This window comes from Bubalus kerabau, chromosome 3 (assembly GCF_029407905.1).
Source record: "Bubalus kerabau isolate K-KA32 ecotype Philippines breed swamp buffalo chromosome 3, PCC_UOA_SB_1v2, whole genome shotgun sequence".
NCBI classification, from domain to species: domain Eukaryota; kingdom Metazoa; phylum Chordata; class Mammalia; order Artiodactyla; family Bovidae; genus Bubalus; species Bubalus kerabau.
The window spans coordinates 189541569-189556134 of NC_073626.1; the positions used below are offsets into that span (position 1 = coordinate 189541569).

General features: G+C 54.3%; 1 protein-coding gene across 6 annotated transcripts; it reads right to left on the minus strand.

The window, feature by feature from the left end:
- Nucleotides 1-272: 272 nt before the first annotated feature.
- Nucleotides 273-14285, minus strand: NECAP2 (NECAP endocytosis associated 2). Of its 6 annotated transcripts, none has more exons than XM_055574345.1 (8): nucleotides 14116-14279; nucleotides 11896-11996; nucleotides 9104-9208; nucleotides 8937-9018; nucleotides 7878-7986; nucleotides 5194-5371; nucleotides 2335-2427; nucleotides 273-1554 (listed from the first exon to the last, which is right to left on the minus strand). In XM_055574345.1, the coding sequence occupies exons 1-7, from the start codon at nucleotides 14205-14207 to the stop codon at nucleotides 2339-2341; spliced, it is 756 nt and encodes a 251-aa protein (XP_055430320.1). In that variant the 5' UTR covers nucleotides 14208-14279; the 3' UTR covers nucleotides 273-1554; nucleotides 2335-2338. The 6 variants fall into 6 exon arrangements, with proteins under 6 accessions (XP_055430320.1, XP_055430318.1, XP_055430323.1 ...); XM_055574343.1 differs by having other exon boundaries at nucleotides 2343-2427; nucleotides 14116-14277; XM_055574348.1 differs by lacking the exon at nucleotides 5194-5371 and having other exon boundaries at nucleotides 14116-14285.
- Nucleotides 14286-14566: the final 281 nt, after the last annotated feature.

Genomic DNA, 14566 nt, shown 5'->3' on the forward strand with positions numbered 1-14566 from the left:
TTGGCAGGAGGCAGGCTCGCCCCCCACATTAGAGGGCAAGAAGCCCAGAATGTCCCAGAAGGGCAGAAAGGCTGTTCTCTGTAACCAGAGAAATTACTGGTTGCCTTAGGGCAACAGGGCCAAATCCCCCCATTCTGGCCAACCTGTCGCTGTGGCCCCAGTCTTAAGTCTGGACGTGGGTTCAGTGGTAAAAGGCGGTGTGTGTCCTGCGGAGGCATCCTGGAGGAGTTAGCAGCCATGGCGACAAAAACATTTCCATCTCTGACACACACTGACAGAGAAGGATTTCCCTCTCTGACACTGACAGAGGAGAAGGATTTATTTTTTATCTTAGAAATCTGGTCCCACCAAAAGGCCAACTTTTTTTTCAGTTCATCATCTAGACCTTTCAAAAAGGAACGCTTTCAGTTAAAGAGGTATTGGATGTCAATGGAAGCGATTTTAGAGGTGTGCTCAGATAAAAGTATTTCCTATAAACCAGGAACACAGGCAAGCCTAGACTTCCAGTTGCTTCAGAACTCCTTCTGTGTGTCACGCACAGTCCCCGAAGGAGAGGAGAAAGGAAGGAGCTGTCTGCAGACAAGGCACTTCAGGAAACAGCCGGGAGAGAGCCCAAGTCCGCCAGGAACCACGCAGTGAGCCTGGGAGCCCAGACGGCGGCCCGCGACACCAGGGCCAAACCCCTCACCTCCATGAGAACAGCAGCCACTCTCTGGCCCAGACGCAGGCCTACCTGCCGCCAGCGCCTGCCTCAGCCCTGCCCTGCCCACCAGGCCTTGCACACACGGAAACCAGGCCATGAGGTTGAGATGAACACTGCTCCTGAAGCTCAGAGCAGCTCCTGCGGCTGACGGTGAGGAATGCTTTCAGAGGCTCCTGCAGGGGCAGGCTGCCAGAGCATGCTTTTACAAAGACCATGCGTTAGTGCAGATCAGCACATTAGCAAAGCAAACATTAAAAGACTTTTAAAAAGCTGGTTAATACTCTTGGTTTCCCTCCTGATCATCTGTTCAGGCTGCAGCCTAAAGACCTGCTGGAAATCAGGAAGGACTCCCTCCTCCTGACTGGAGTGGCTCAGCCGACGCGCGTGCACAAAGGCCCCCTCCAGACAGCGATGGTGTGAGACCTATGGCCTCCCCCGGACGGGCTGGTCTGAACCAGGCAGCACACTCCAGCCCTTCTTTTGCTTTGGGGGCTTGTGTTTAATAAGAGTCATCATGATGGAAGAGTCTCAGAGTCTCGCTCATGTCAAGAGGACAGACGGGGATAGGGATCCAGGAACTCTTCTTCCATGTTCTGGTTGCAAATTCGAATCCCAGGCAACAGTGTGACATGGGCCAATGTACCGCCCAACACGCCCAGTCTGTTGAGAGAGCCAGGCGAGGAGGAGAGGAGAGACTCATGTTCCCAACAGAGGCTGGCCAGGGAGCACCGCAGGCTCCTTCCTTCAGCCCCGACGAGGCGGCTCCTCTCCAGAAGTCGTATGAGGAAGAGTCACGTCCAGGTCAGAACTGGACCCAGCCTGTGCCTGGCTGAGTCTGGCTGGAGGTCGACCTGGAAAGATAGGGAGGGGGACCGATTTCAAATGTTTGGAAATACAGAGCACAAGAGATGTAACTTCTCTCTAGGCAGAAAGAACTCTAAGAAGCCAGTTTCTGAATGTTCTAGAGCCAGGGTCAGCAAACTACAACCCAGAACTAGACCAAATCTAGTTTTCTGCCTGTCTATGTAAATCAAGTTTCACTGCTACACAGGCACACTCCCTCACTCACATACTGTGGCTGTTCTGGGCTACAGGAGTGCTGATGAGGAGCTGGGATAGAGACCAACTAGCCTGCACAGTTTAAACTTTGGCTTCCTGGTCCTTGAGAGAAAGTGTGTGCTGACTTCCAGCCTACAGCCTGTCCACATAACGATGCTGTGTATTTAGCATCTTTTCACCCTGACCCCTAGGAAAGGCTTGAAATTTTAAGGAAGCAGAAAAGGCAGAGGTCCCATGAGGATGGGCCAACGCCAGAACCCTGGTGAACGCTTGGCCCAGTGTCCTGGGATAGCTAGTGGGGAGGAGATCAGAGGTACTGTGACAAGCCAGAGTACCTGGTGAGGTGGTTTAAAGACCAGAAGGAGCTGCAGAGGGCGGCTCCAGGCCATTCAGCAGCGGAAGGCAGCAAAAAGCCTTCCCAGAGAGAAACGTGCCACCCGGAGTGGGCACTCAGTGGCCTGAAAGTGTCTGCATCGGTGCTCTTGCTCCCAACATCAGAAGGAAGGCACTGGGGCGATCCCAGGTTTGTAGAATAACAGCCCTGGCCCCAGTCCCAGCACAGAGAACCTGACCTCCTCACCCTGTGGATTTGGTGAAGTCTCCCCAGATGTCGGCAGTGGCAGTGGTGGCAGGCTTGGGCTGTGGCCAGGACACGGTGGCACCTCCTACAGACGTCCCCAAGTCCAATGGGAAGAAGAGGAGAGAAGGAGATAGAGGCGTCAGAGACCTCCCCTTCTGGTTGCCTCAGTAACCAGGAAATCAGAGTCGTGATTCCAAGGTGCTGAGAAACATGTGCAGAGACGTGCCTTTTGGCAACAAACACCTCCAGCCATTCACATTTCTGCTGCTTCTGACGAGCCCGAGGGGCCCCTGGAGATGCGCAGAGGCCACATGACCGGTGAGGGGAGGGGACCAGCGGGGGTGGGTACCATGCCATCACTCTACCTGGAGCACACCTCGCCCCAGCCATTTATGCTGGAAATCTGTCTAAAGTGTACTACCTCCTGACCTCTTAGATGAAGAACGCTCACCAAAACTGCAACACTGTCTTTATATAAAGTCCTTGGGCCAGTGTCTGGCTCAACTAGCTGAGAAAGTTATGTGCCAGACATGTGCCAAGTCCTAGGAGCCAAACTGTTATGGGGCTGGGGAGTCTTCCAGAAGTCCCAAGTGGGCATCTGTGTGGGCTCTGTCACCGGGTGGAGGGCACGACGGGGCGGCAGGCCTGCTTTTCCGGCCCCTCCCCCAGTGGTGCCAGCACCCCTTCCTAAGGCCCTGTGCCAGCCACCTGCCGTCCCACCAGCTACGTCTAATGTCTAATGGGCCGGAAAACCACATAAAAGTAGGGCCCTCCACAGTTCAGTAATTCACCCAGTTAAACACTCAGTGAACTATAAAATGTGGGCTGCCCCGGTGGCTCAGATGGTAAAGAATCTGAGGTCAAGAATCTGCAGGTAAAATCCGCCTGCAATGTGGGAGACCTGGGTTCTACCCTGGCTGGGGAAGATCCCCTGAAGGAGGGCATGGCAACCCAGTCTAGTATTCTTGCCTGGAGAATCCCATGGACAGAGGAGCCTGGCAGGCTACAGTCCATGGGGTCGCAGAGTTGGACACGACTGAGCGAATAAGCATGTAAGTATTTAATAGACATTATCTCGTTTGAACCTCACCACAGCCCCTGGGGGAAGACAGGCCAGCCTGTTTGACTTCATGCAGGTTACCTCAGCCTCCGTCTCCGTGTCTCTAAAATGGAGACAGTCGTGATGCACACTTTTCATAAGACTGACCAGTCTGAGGATCAAATGTGTTACTACAAGTTGAAGGGCGTCCAACAGGCCCATCAACAGTGATGGTGTGGTACCGATGCAGTGGCACGCAAACGAGAGCTAAGGTTCAGGGCGTGCTCACGCTGCCCCAGGTGCCGCTCTGCGCGCTGTGTGGTTGGCGCATTGGATCCTCACAGGAAACCTGTGCTGCAGGCATCATTGCCACTCCTTTCCTACAGATAAAAAACCGAGGCACAAAGTAGCAGGCAATCTTCTGAATATCACACAACGGTTAGCTAGACTGTGAACTCACTCAGTCTGGCCTGGGAGCATATAGCAAATGGTCATGAATGCTGGCTAGTCACGACCCGCAGCTGCCTGTCTGGCGCGTCACGTCGCACAGCCTTGTGAGCGGAGGCCTGGGGCCACACCTGCAGTGCCCGCAAACGCTATCTGGCGTGACACGGGGCTCCACGTTGGCACTGGACGTGCATCGGCCACAGAAAGAACGCCCGAGACTATGGCCCTCAGACCTCAGTGAGCCCCCAACAGTGTGAAGTGTGCAGGTTCCCGCCCCGTCCCCAGGATGCCAAGCCCAGGGGTCCTGTGACCTCACTGAGAGTGACTCCAGGGGCTGGGCAGGCGCACTCCCCAAATGCTGCTCCTGCCGTTCTCTTGGGGTGAGGGATTCCCCACAGGGCTGAGGTTTGAAGCCTGACCTCCAGGTAAGCCCAACCCTTAAAAGGAAAAGAAAGCAGGCTTCTTGTCGGGATCCCCCTCCAGCCCAAGATGCTGGTCAGAGCAAGGGGTCTGGCGACAGTCAGCCAGCCCAAGGAAGGTGAAGACCATCACACTGGCCTGGCAGGCAGGGTGGGGACACTGAGGGGCCGGGCTGGGCTCCCAGCACCTCTGCGGCTGGCACGAGGCACTCACGTCCAGAACCCCGGGTCTCCAGGGGCGCTGCTCACGGCCTGGAGTGACCGCCAGCACAGCCGCTGGGGGAGCTGCCTCACGGCGTCCAGTGCCCAACAGCCTTGCTGAGGAGCCCGCTACAAACTCAATCTCCAGGTATACTTCCCACCACCCGCCGTGGAACACTCGTGCAGCCTCCATCTCCCTAACACACCAATGCTTAAAAGTCTAAGTCCTGTTCATGCTCTTCTTCTGTCTGCAACGCCAGCACCCCTGCCCAGATCTTTGTCCTTCAAGGCCTGACTCAATGCCACCTCTTCCATGACGACAGCTCCCCAGATCGCGTGGCTGTAGTGAGTCTGGTCCCTGTGCATTTGGCCTCTGTGCTCAGGACCCTTCTCTTCTGTTACGAACCGACTGAGCATCCTGTGACCAGAGACCATGTCACCATCACTCACTCATTTAATGAGCAGCCTCTGAGAACCAGGAACCCATGCGCTGAAGATTTCACGGCAACAAGTGAGTTGTAGTCCCTGCCCATTAGGGCGGGACAGACACCCTGAAGGAGAAGTGGTGGGAAGAGAGGAAGCCCTTACCCAGTGTGGGCAGGACCAGCTTTGTGGCACCCAACCTCCAGTTCCTCACAACGGGCACTAAGTGTGACCAACATGGGTGAAGGAGGGAAAGCTGCGGGGCCCGCTGCCAGGGGAAAGAGGAGCCCAAGCTGCGGGGCCATCACCCTCACACACTGACCTGAGCTGGGAGAAACTGCTGGCTGGATGACAGAGCCCCCCACAGACAAATACTCCCCGGAGAGAGGGGCCAGGGCAGCGGTCTTTGCCCCTGGGGGTGGGGGAAGCAGGCTCAGTCCTCCCGTGCTGGTGGGCCGGGCGCGGGGCGTCCCGGCTGCGCCGTCCTTCTTCTTCATGCTCTAAAAAGAGGGGAGGAATGAGCATCGGTCAGCTCTGTTGGACCCTACTGCCATCAGAAAACTTCACAAGGTGACCCCGGAGCCCCAAACGTCTGCGTCACCAGGACGCTCAGCAGCCATCCACGCAGCGCTTTCACCTTGAAAAGCTGTTTGTAAGAATCTTTAAAGCTGAACATATGACCTGATGCCCCTGCCATTCCACTCCTACATGGACCCAACAGAAATACACACACGTGGGCACCAAAGACGCCACCCGCACACCGACAGCAGCGCTCCTGTCACAGCCGCACTGGAGGCGCCCGATGCCCGCCCGACGCCCGCCGTCAGGCGACTGGGCGCCGCCTCATGATGCGGCCTGCCACCACACGAAGATAAACCGACTACACTCAGCAACATGGATGCTCTCACACATGCCAGGCTGAGTAAACGAAAGGAGCCATACACAAAGGAGTATGAGGTGTGTGAGTCAATCAATAAAACGTTAAAAACAACATCAGGATAGTGCTCACTCTGTCCTGCGGAAGAGAGCAGGGGAGGGGCTTCCAGAGTGCTGAGAGCCATCCACGTCTTCATCTGGGGGCTAGCTTGTGTGAGCAAACTTGTGTTTTCAACATTTATTTCCTCATCTTCAGCTGCACTGGGTCCTCACGGCTGTGCATGGGCTTTCTCTCAGTGCAGTGGCGTCTCCTCTTGCGGAGCACGGGCTCTGCAGCACAGGCTCAGCAGTTGGGTGCACAGGCTCAGCTGCTCCACAGAATCTGGGATCTTCCCGGACCAGTGATAGAACCCATATCCCCTGCACTGGCAGGCAGATTCTGAACCACCAGACCACCAGGGAAGCCTGCATATTTGTTTTTAAAAAATTCACTGAGTTCTGCATTTACAATGTGTGTACTTTTCTGTATGTATATTATACCTCAACGAAACATTTAATAAAGAAAAACAGAAACGTCAACACCGAGGTGAACCAAAAGCCAGAGCATCTCAAAGATGAAGATGGCATGGTTCCCACCTTGCCAGGAGAGCAGCAGCTTAATCCAATGCTGAGATCACAGACCAGAGTCAAGTGAACTGAAGTGAAAGTCACTCAGCCGTGTCTGACTCTTTTCGACCCCATGGACTATACAGTCCATGGAATTCTCCAGGCCAGAATACTGGAGTGGGTAGCCTTCTCCCTCTCCAGGGAATCTTCCCAACCCAGGGATTGAATCCACGTCTCCCATATTGCAGGTGGATTCTTTACCAGCTGAGCCACCAGGGACGCCGGAGAATACTGGAGTGGGTAGCCTAAGCCCTCCAGGCCCTGGGTATGCGTACAGCTGTGCTGATTATTCTAGCTCGACGACCCTGCCCAAGATCCTCCAGCTCTCTACGCCTCCACTTCCTCTCCTGTAAATGGGGAGAATGTTTAATCCACGTGAGAAGTGCCCTAAAAACACTACCTGGCACACGGCTGATGCTCTTTAAATGTTAGTTTCTTTCCCAATAAGACAGAGACTCACATCCCAATCAGTCCACGGGACATGACCTGGATTTTCTCTTAAGAGATAGTTGGCCAACTTCAAGGGTCCCAAATCATCACCAGCAGGAAGCAGAAGAGAGGAGAAAAGAGATAGTAAGTGAAGCGGAAGACTGTTATTTTCGGGTTACAAACTGTCTTCAGAAACAAATCCACTAGTTCCTCAGTTCCCCCAATCATTCAGCTCCACCCCCACACCCAGGCAGAGGCCACGTCCTGCACTCCAGCCCAGCTCAACTGCTCCTGAGATGCAGGGCCCGTCAGGACCACGACAAGGGAGCCAGGACACCACCGCCAGCAGAGCTGCCCGCGACCCCCAGTGCCCACCCGACGCTTCCCCGCCAGCAGAGCACTGCCCATCTTTTTTTTTTTTTTAATTTGGCTGTGCCAGGTCTTAGCTGTGGTGCGAGGAATCTCTTAGTTGCAGCATGTGGGATCCAGTTCCCTAACCGGGGACTGGACTGGACCCGTGTCCCCTGCATCGGGAACGTGGAGTCTTAACCAAAGGGCCACCAGGGACGTCCCCAAAACACAACCCGAGATGAGTACATGGGCCCCCCTGCCAAGAGCCAACACGGAAACATCAGCTATGTCAGCAAGCAACTGACGTTCCTCAAGAGGCTTTGCACACGCCGTGCCCTCTGAACTGCCCTCTGACCTCTCTTCCCTTGCTCGTAGGTCACTTCTTTCAGGAAGGCGTCTCTGGTTCCCCCTAACTCTAGGCTGCAGGACTCCCCACCCCAGGAGTTCACGGCACTGAAGACATCCTGAGGTCACAGAACCTTCCCGCCACGTAATCACATCTTGATTCCCTCATCTCAGCTCCACTCTGAGCTCTGTGATAGCAAAGCCCTCTTGCTCGCCCCCAGCGCAATACCTGGCGTTGGGCTGCTGCTCAATAAACACGTGCTGAACTGTGAGAAGAGTGGCGGCTCTGGGCTGGGCTTGGTGTGGTGGCCAAGGCCGCCGAGCAGGGGCAGCACTCACCGCAATGTTGAGCTTGATGGTCTGGCCCTCCTTGAAGCTTAGGTCCAATTTGGGACCTTGATCTGGGTTCTGGGCTTGTTTTGCAAATTCACACTGCTGTTTCACCCACCTGGGGAGAGAAGAGGAAGGACGAGGTGAGGAAGGAGAGGGCTGCCCTGTGTTCACGCCCTCGCTTCAGTCCTACCTGCCATCAGTCCAGGACAAGGCTGTGACTGCAGCCTTGCGGGAGGACCTGAGAGCAGCTTGAGAACTAGGCCTGCGTTCAGGTCCTGGCTTTGACACGTAGGCAGCTGCGTATTTGCCAGTTTCCTCACCAGCAACACGGGATGCCGAATGCCTACGCCTCAAAGACTATGAAACGCCACAAGGCCATTTATGTAGAGGGTCCTAACACTGGTCTTCAGGAAATCTGAGAACCTGGGCCTCTCCTCCTCAGCATGTGGCGTGAAGACTAAAACACCATCCGGGGGCTTAAAAAGTAGATGGTGAGACGGGACAGACGCCCAGCAAGTGGAAAGCACCAAAAAGGTCCCTCACCCTCCAAAGAGCAGCGCTCCAGCAGCCACGCAGAGCCGAGCGGAGCTGGAAGCACTCACGTGAGCAGCCGCACACTCCCCACAGCCAGAGATGGAGGCCTCAGATGGCAGGGGAGAGGCTTTCCTGCCGTTCTAGCTTCAGAAAGGACCAGCAGGGCAAGTGCTGAGTGGCCTGGGAATCCCAGCACTGCTTATCACAGCATGGAGGAATGGGTCTGGAAAGGCCAAGGGAGCCGGGAAAGGACCCCGGCCACTCAAGGGACTGACGGGGGCAGAGACGGGACACCTCCAAGGCTGGGGCAGCTGACTGGGGGTCAGAGATGGGCCTCAGGAAAAGGAGACCTCAAGGCAGAGATGAGGACTCGCAGAGCGCAGAGGGGACCTGTCTTAAAGGAGAAGTGAGTTCCCCTGAGACTGCCAGCAGACAGATCACACACAACCACCTGGGTATCCTAACCTGGGAGATCATTCTGTCCCACGAAAGAGGGAGGAGGCATGAGTGTGTCTCCTGGAAACCACTCACTTGAAATGGTCCTGCAAGGCAACATTGAAGTCAAAGGCGTCACCTCGGTCCCCGAAGCCAATTCCAATAAACGCCCGTCGCCCTAGGGGACAACACACAATCAATCCTACTTTCCAAAGGCAGAGAAAACCCTTCTCGGAAGAGGAAGCCCCGAGTCCCGAGCTTACCGTTTCCATCTTCGATGCGGATAACGAAGTACCTGCTGGAATCCGTCACGCTCTCCACAGCTGTGCCGGGAAACTGATCCACTGGGGCCTGAGCAAAGAGCTCCCCTGAAAGCGGAAGTGAGGATGAGCCTTGAGGCCCTCACAGCCTATTTCTATCCCATGACTAGGGCTCTTGCCCTGCGAGGCAGAGCGGCAAACCTGACTCTGGAATTCAAGTCAAACGCATTCTGGCTAAAGGAACACAACAGGAATATAACCGATGAGAGGTCTAAGTCAGAGCTGGCCTACAGGCCAGACTCAGTTCCTAGTTTAGCACTTTCAACTTAACTGCCAACACTTCAAAATCAAATTACATGTAAAATAATCCAGATTTCTGGCTTCTCTTAAAATCAAAAGCTCTAGCAACGTTGGGCTTCCACTTCCACGTGAGAATGACGGGCTGGAGCTGGTCACCGTTCCATGTCTCGCCCATTCACATCCACTGCCTGTACCCTGAGGGCCCTGGTTCAGGGAGATCACACGTTCTGCATCATTCCAGTACCAAAGGCAAGACTCGAGGGACAGGTGAACCCAGTGAAGAGGGTGGGTTTCTGCACTCTCAGAAGGACCTGAAGCAGGCTGATTTAATCTAATCACAGGCCAAAAGAGTGACTGATTTTAAAAACAGCTCTTCCTTGGAGGAGGAAATGGCAACCCACTCCAGTATTCTTGCCTGGAAAATTCCATGGACAGAAGAGCCTAGCGGGCTACAGTCCATGCGCTGGCATGACGGAGGGGGTTAGAGGGAAATGAATTGGTAGCAATAAACAGGTACAACTAAAAAAACAACAAAAACAGCTCTTGTAAAATGCATCCCCTTATCAACTGCGGCTCTCCACGGTGTAGTGCAACACACATCTTCTGCAAGCATTTACAACTGGTATTGTTTTCGAGCGTGCTGATCTCTGTTGATGAGTCAGGTATTGACCAGTTTCTACTGAATCCTATGGTTCAGAGGTGACTGTGCGATCAAGGCTGAACTGAATCCAAATCGGTGGACCAAGTCTGTAGCTTCTTGTTAACTCCTCTGCCCTCTCTAGTTTGGTACCTGGGGATCTGGGATTCACCTGGATGCTTTCAGCCTAGAGCAGTGGTTCTCCGTCACGGGTGACGTGGACCTCCCTTCTGCCAAGGGGCACCTGGCAATGCCCGGTGACACTTGTGACCGTCAGCACGTGGGTGCTACTGGCCTCTACTGGGGGCAAGTCAGAGCTGTGCTGAGTACCTTAAGTATGACTCAGACCACGTAACTCAGCTGGCCCCAAATGTCACTACTGCCGAAGCTGAGACACCCTGGCCTAGAGTGATTGGAAAGTGAGGGACAAACACGACCCAGTGGGCGGGACCCCAAGCTAAGGGTGTCCTGGGTGGCTCCTGCACGTGAGGCTCAGCTCTGAGCAGTGGCTGGTACACCAGGTGTGTACCTTAAACGTAGTTCCCAGGGTCCCCAGAGAACAGGTGCTGCCATTCCCTTGTGATGCCACCTGGGACGTCCAGCACATCTCGCAGCCAGAGTTCTCTGGGCAGACCAGGCAGCCGTCCCTTCAAACTCCTCTGCCATCAATGTTCAGTCATGCTTGAAACAAACTGGCGCTTTGGGTCACCTTGCAGTTCACAAAGCATTCGGATATCTATGTGCTCATGTCGTATGTCAACAATCCCGGGAAGCAGGAAATAATGTGATCCCCATTTCACCAAAAAGGAGTCCAAGGTGTCAAAGGTCATGTGGCCTGTCTAAGGCCCCATAGCTCAGACACAGTGATGCAGATCTGAGAAGAGGCAGCCAGTTTTCCTCACGAATCTTTGCATTTTATTTGCCCCACAAAGGAAAACCTCTATGGTAGAAAAAGAAGACATTACAGAATGCTGGGGCATCTGACTGAGAAGCCCTGCATCTGACTCCAGCTCCAGGGGGTAGGCTGGGACTGCTCCAGGCCATGTTGCCCTCCACAGCTCACCCAGAGGCGCTGCTGGCACAGGACTGCCGGAGATGTTGCCAAGGGTGACAACGGTCAGCTGAGTCCAACACAGCCCAGCGTGGCTTGTCCTCTCGCCACGAAAGAGCTGAGAAGGACAATTTCCAGTTCTTTCAGTTAGGGGTGTGGTCAGTCTGGGAAGTTACCATTTAGTTGATAAGCAGAATTCCTGATTAAGAAACCAAGCTAACAGCAGAAGTCAACGTGTGGCTTATCTTCCAGGCAAGCTCCAGGGCTTCCTACTTGGGACCAACCTGTAGGCCTTTTCTCTCTGGGCTCCCAAATTAGTATTTCCTTGCTATGCTATGCTAAGACACTTTAGTCGTGTCCGACTCTGTGCGACCCCATAGGCGGCAGCCCACCAGGCTCCCCCATCCCTGGGATTCTCCAGGCAAGAACACTGGAGTGGGTTGCCGTTTCCTTCTCCAATGCATGAAAGTGAAAAGTGAAAGGGGAGTCACTCAGTCGTGTCCGACTCTTAGTGACCCCATGGATTGCAGCCTAACAGGCTCCTCCGTCCATGGGATTTTCCAAGTAAGAGTACTGGAGTGGGGTGCCATTGCCTTAAGGATGCCCAAAAGAACAGGTGCTTGACGGAAAATACTCTTTTAAACTAAAGGTTGGGGAATGGAGTCAGTGTACAGGTATACCTGGGCTCTGATCTCCAGGACAGATCCCCTGATTCCCTGAGTGGCTTGGCCAGGCCCCACCCGCCCCTCCCTTTACAAAGTGGGAGGCGTGGTACCTCAGCCCCACGCAGGCCTCCCTGGCCTTTACCTGAGGTCCTGTCCTCCAGCTTGATGTAGGCCACCTGGCCTTTTGCAGTGATCCGCAGCCGGCCACTCCATGATGGCTGGTCCAGCTGCCACTCCGCAGCCCTAAAGGGACAAAAACCGTTGTGCCACTGCGAGAGGCTCCCGCTCCCCTTCTCCAATGTTGGGGGTGGGGATAGGGATGGGAAGGGCATGTGGGCTGCGTGCTCTAGACCGGGGTTGGCAGACGTCTCGGGAAAAGGACCACACAATCTCCGTCCGGACTCCTCACTCTGCAGCCGCAGAGGGAAAGCAGTCATACTGCGACACATGTTGGCGCTTCAGGTGTTCTAACTACATATTTTCTACTGAACAGGGCTGTATTTCAGTGAAACTTTATGGACAACCTGATTTTCATATAATTTTCACATTCTGAAAAATTCGTCTTTAAAATGTTCCCCAACCATTTAAAAACGTACAAACCATTCTTAGCTTATGAGCCAAACAAAAACACATGGGTCATAGCTGGCCAACCCCAGTTCCAGATTATAGAGACCGTCTCTGAAGTAGAATTCTAGGTTTTTTTCTGTAGAGAAAGCAACTACTAGGGCCCATAGTTTGCTGAAGACACTGCTAGGCTGTGGCCGTCAGAGCAATCATTTGGGACCACTAAGACCATCTTGGAGGAAAAGGAGAAGGGGAGCAAGCGTTAGCAGACAAGCAAAGGAGAGCCAACAGGACATGTGGGGGTGAATGAGTATTCAGGAAATCTATTCTCAAAGGCAGCCTGAGGAGAAATAAACCCAGAAAACAACAGACCTATCACAACGACCTCTTTTGGCTCTTTTAAAACATTAACTTTACATTTTAGTTCCATCTCAGTAAACCCCCCAAAAGCAAAAACCTTGGGTGTTTCCAAGAGGCTTTTCTTAGAAGTCCCTAAGCATATGCCAGGTCTTGGAGAGACGTCATAACTGTGGATGCAGGTTGTTTTGAAGGCCACATTAATGCAGACTTTCGATTCACACGTCAGCTGACTCAGCTTCAGTTCCTCTTATTGAGACAAGAGGCCTTTAACTCAAGTTAAGCAGAGATCTGAGGCTGAAGTGCAGAGGCTGGCAGTTCCCTTTGTGCCAACCTAGCCATCCTTAACACTTGGTAACCCCGATCTCTGGGGGACCAGACTCATCCTTCTGAAGGGAGGGAGGCAGATGACCATCCCTGGTTTGGTGGCCCATCCCGTTTGACCACAGAAAGCAAATGAGTTTTTGTGTCACTATTGTTGCTTTCATATTATTTTTAAACTATGTCATGGAGGTACTAGGTGCTCAATCAAGTATTTGTTCACTAGAAAATCAGCTACGAGGCCATGTTAACACAATTGAAAAGTAACAAGAGGCCAGAGACGTTGACACTCCGCCATTCCTGTGGTGCAGGACAACCCTGTATCTCCAAATAACCTGGACAAACATTGCCTTCAAGACCGCCCACCCCCACCCCCAACCCCGTGTGGCACAAAGTAGCCATAGGCTAGGTTATCCATGAGACATTATCTTATTTTCTTTTAATATTTTTCGTCGTTGACAACGAAGACAAAATGCAAACTGTAGAAAGACAGACGGTGCAAGGAAGTATGCTCCCAACCCCCCCTTTCCTCTGGCAGGGCAGTTTCCTGTGTTCACTTCCACATCATCTACTTTCACAAACATGCCTATTTGTTCGACTCAGGAGAACATTTCACCAGACAAGCGCGGATGGATGCCTCGCAACAGCCAGAGGCTGTGATCAGAGCCGAGGCTCGCGCCAGGAAAGCTGGGCAAGAAGGGCCCCTGGGCTTTCAACATCAGCTTAAAACTTCCCAGGACGGGTCCTTTGGACCGGTTCTGGGCTCCTTCCTTCCCGGGGGTTTCTGCCCGAGACAGGGCTCCTGCCCTCAAGTCTTCCCAAGGATCCCCTCGAGGCCGTCAGCCAGCGCTGAAAGGAAGGTCTGTGACGCCACCCGTCCCGACCGTGCTCAGGGTCTAAACGCTGTACGCCGCTCGCACCCTGCCCCGCCGCCGGGGCCCCACTCGTCGGACTGAGACAGGAGCAAGTCGGGGTACCGCTCGCTGCTCCGGTCTCGCCCTGAGAGAAGCGGCAGCACGACCCGCGCCCGCCCCTCGCCCGTCAACCGGCACAGTGGGCGCGGGGCGATGGCCGGGGCGGGGTAGGCGGTGACTAGCCTAGCCCGGCGGCAGGTGGTCACCTGTAACCACGGTTGGTGGCCCGCGGCGGGATGCGGTAGACGTGAACATCCGGCTTCACACAGAGAACCGACTCGTACTCCGCTTCCTCCATCTCGACGCCCCGAGCCCGCCGGACTTCCGGCTCCTTCCCGGCCCGACGGAAGTCGCGACTCGACGGCTCCCGGCAGGCTAGAGCGGCAGGTCGCGGGCGTCCGCCGCGCGCTCCTTACTGGAGGTCTCGCCTCACGACCTGTGGCGGAAGGAACCAGGAGCCACCCGACACACGGTGGGAAATTCTTAAAGAGATGGGAATCCCAGACCACCTGACCTGCCTCCTGAGAACTCTGTATGCAGGTCAAGAAGTAACAGAACTGGACATGGAACAATGGACTGACTGCAAATCGGGAGAGGAAGAGGCAAAGCTGTATGTATATTGTCACCCTGCTTATTTAACTTATATGCAGAGTACCT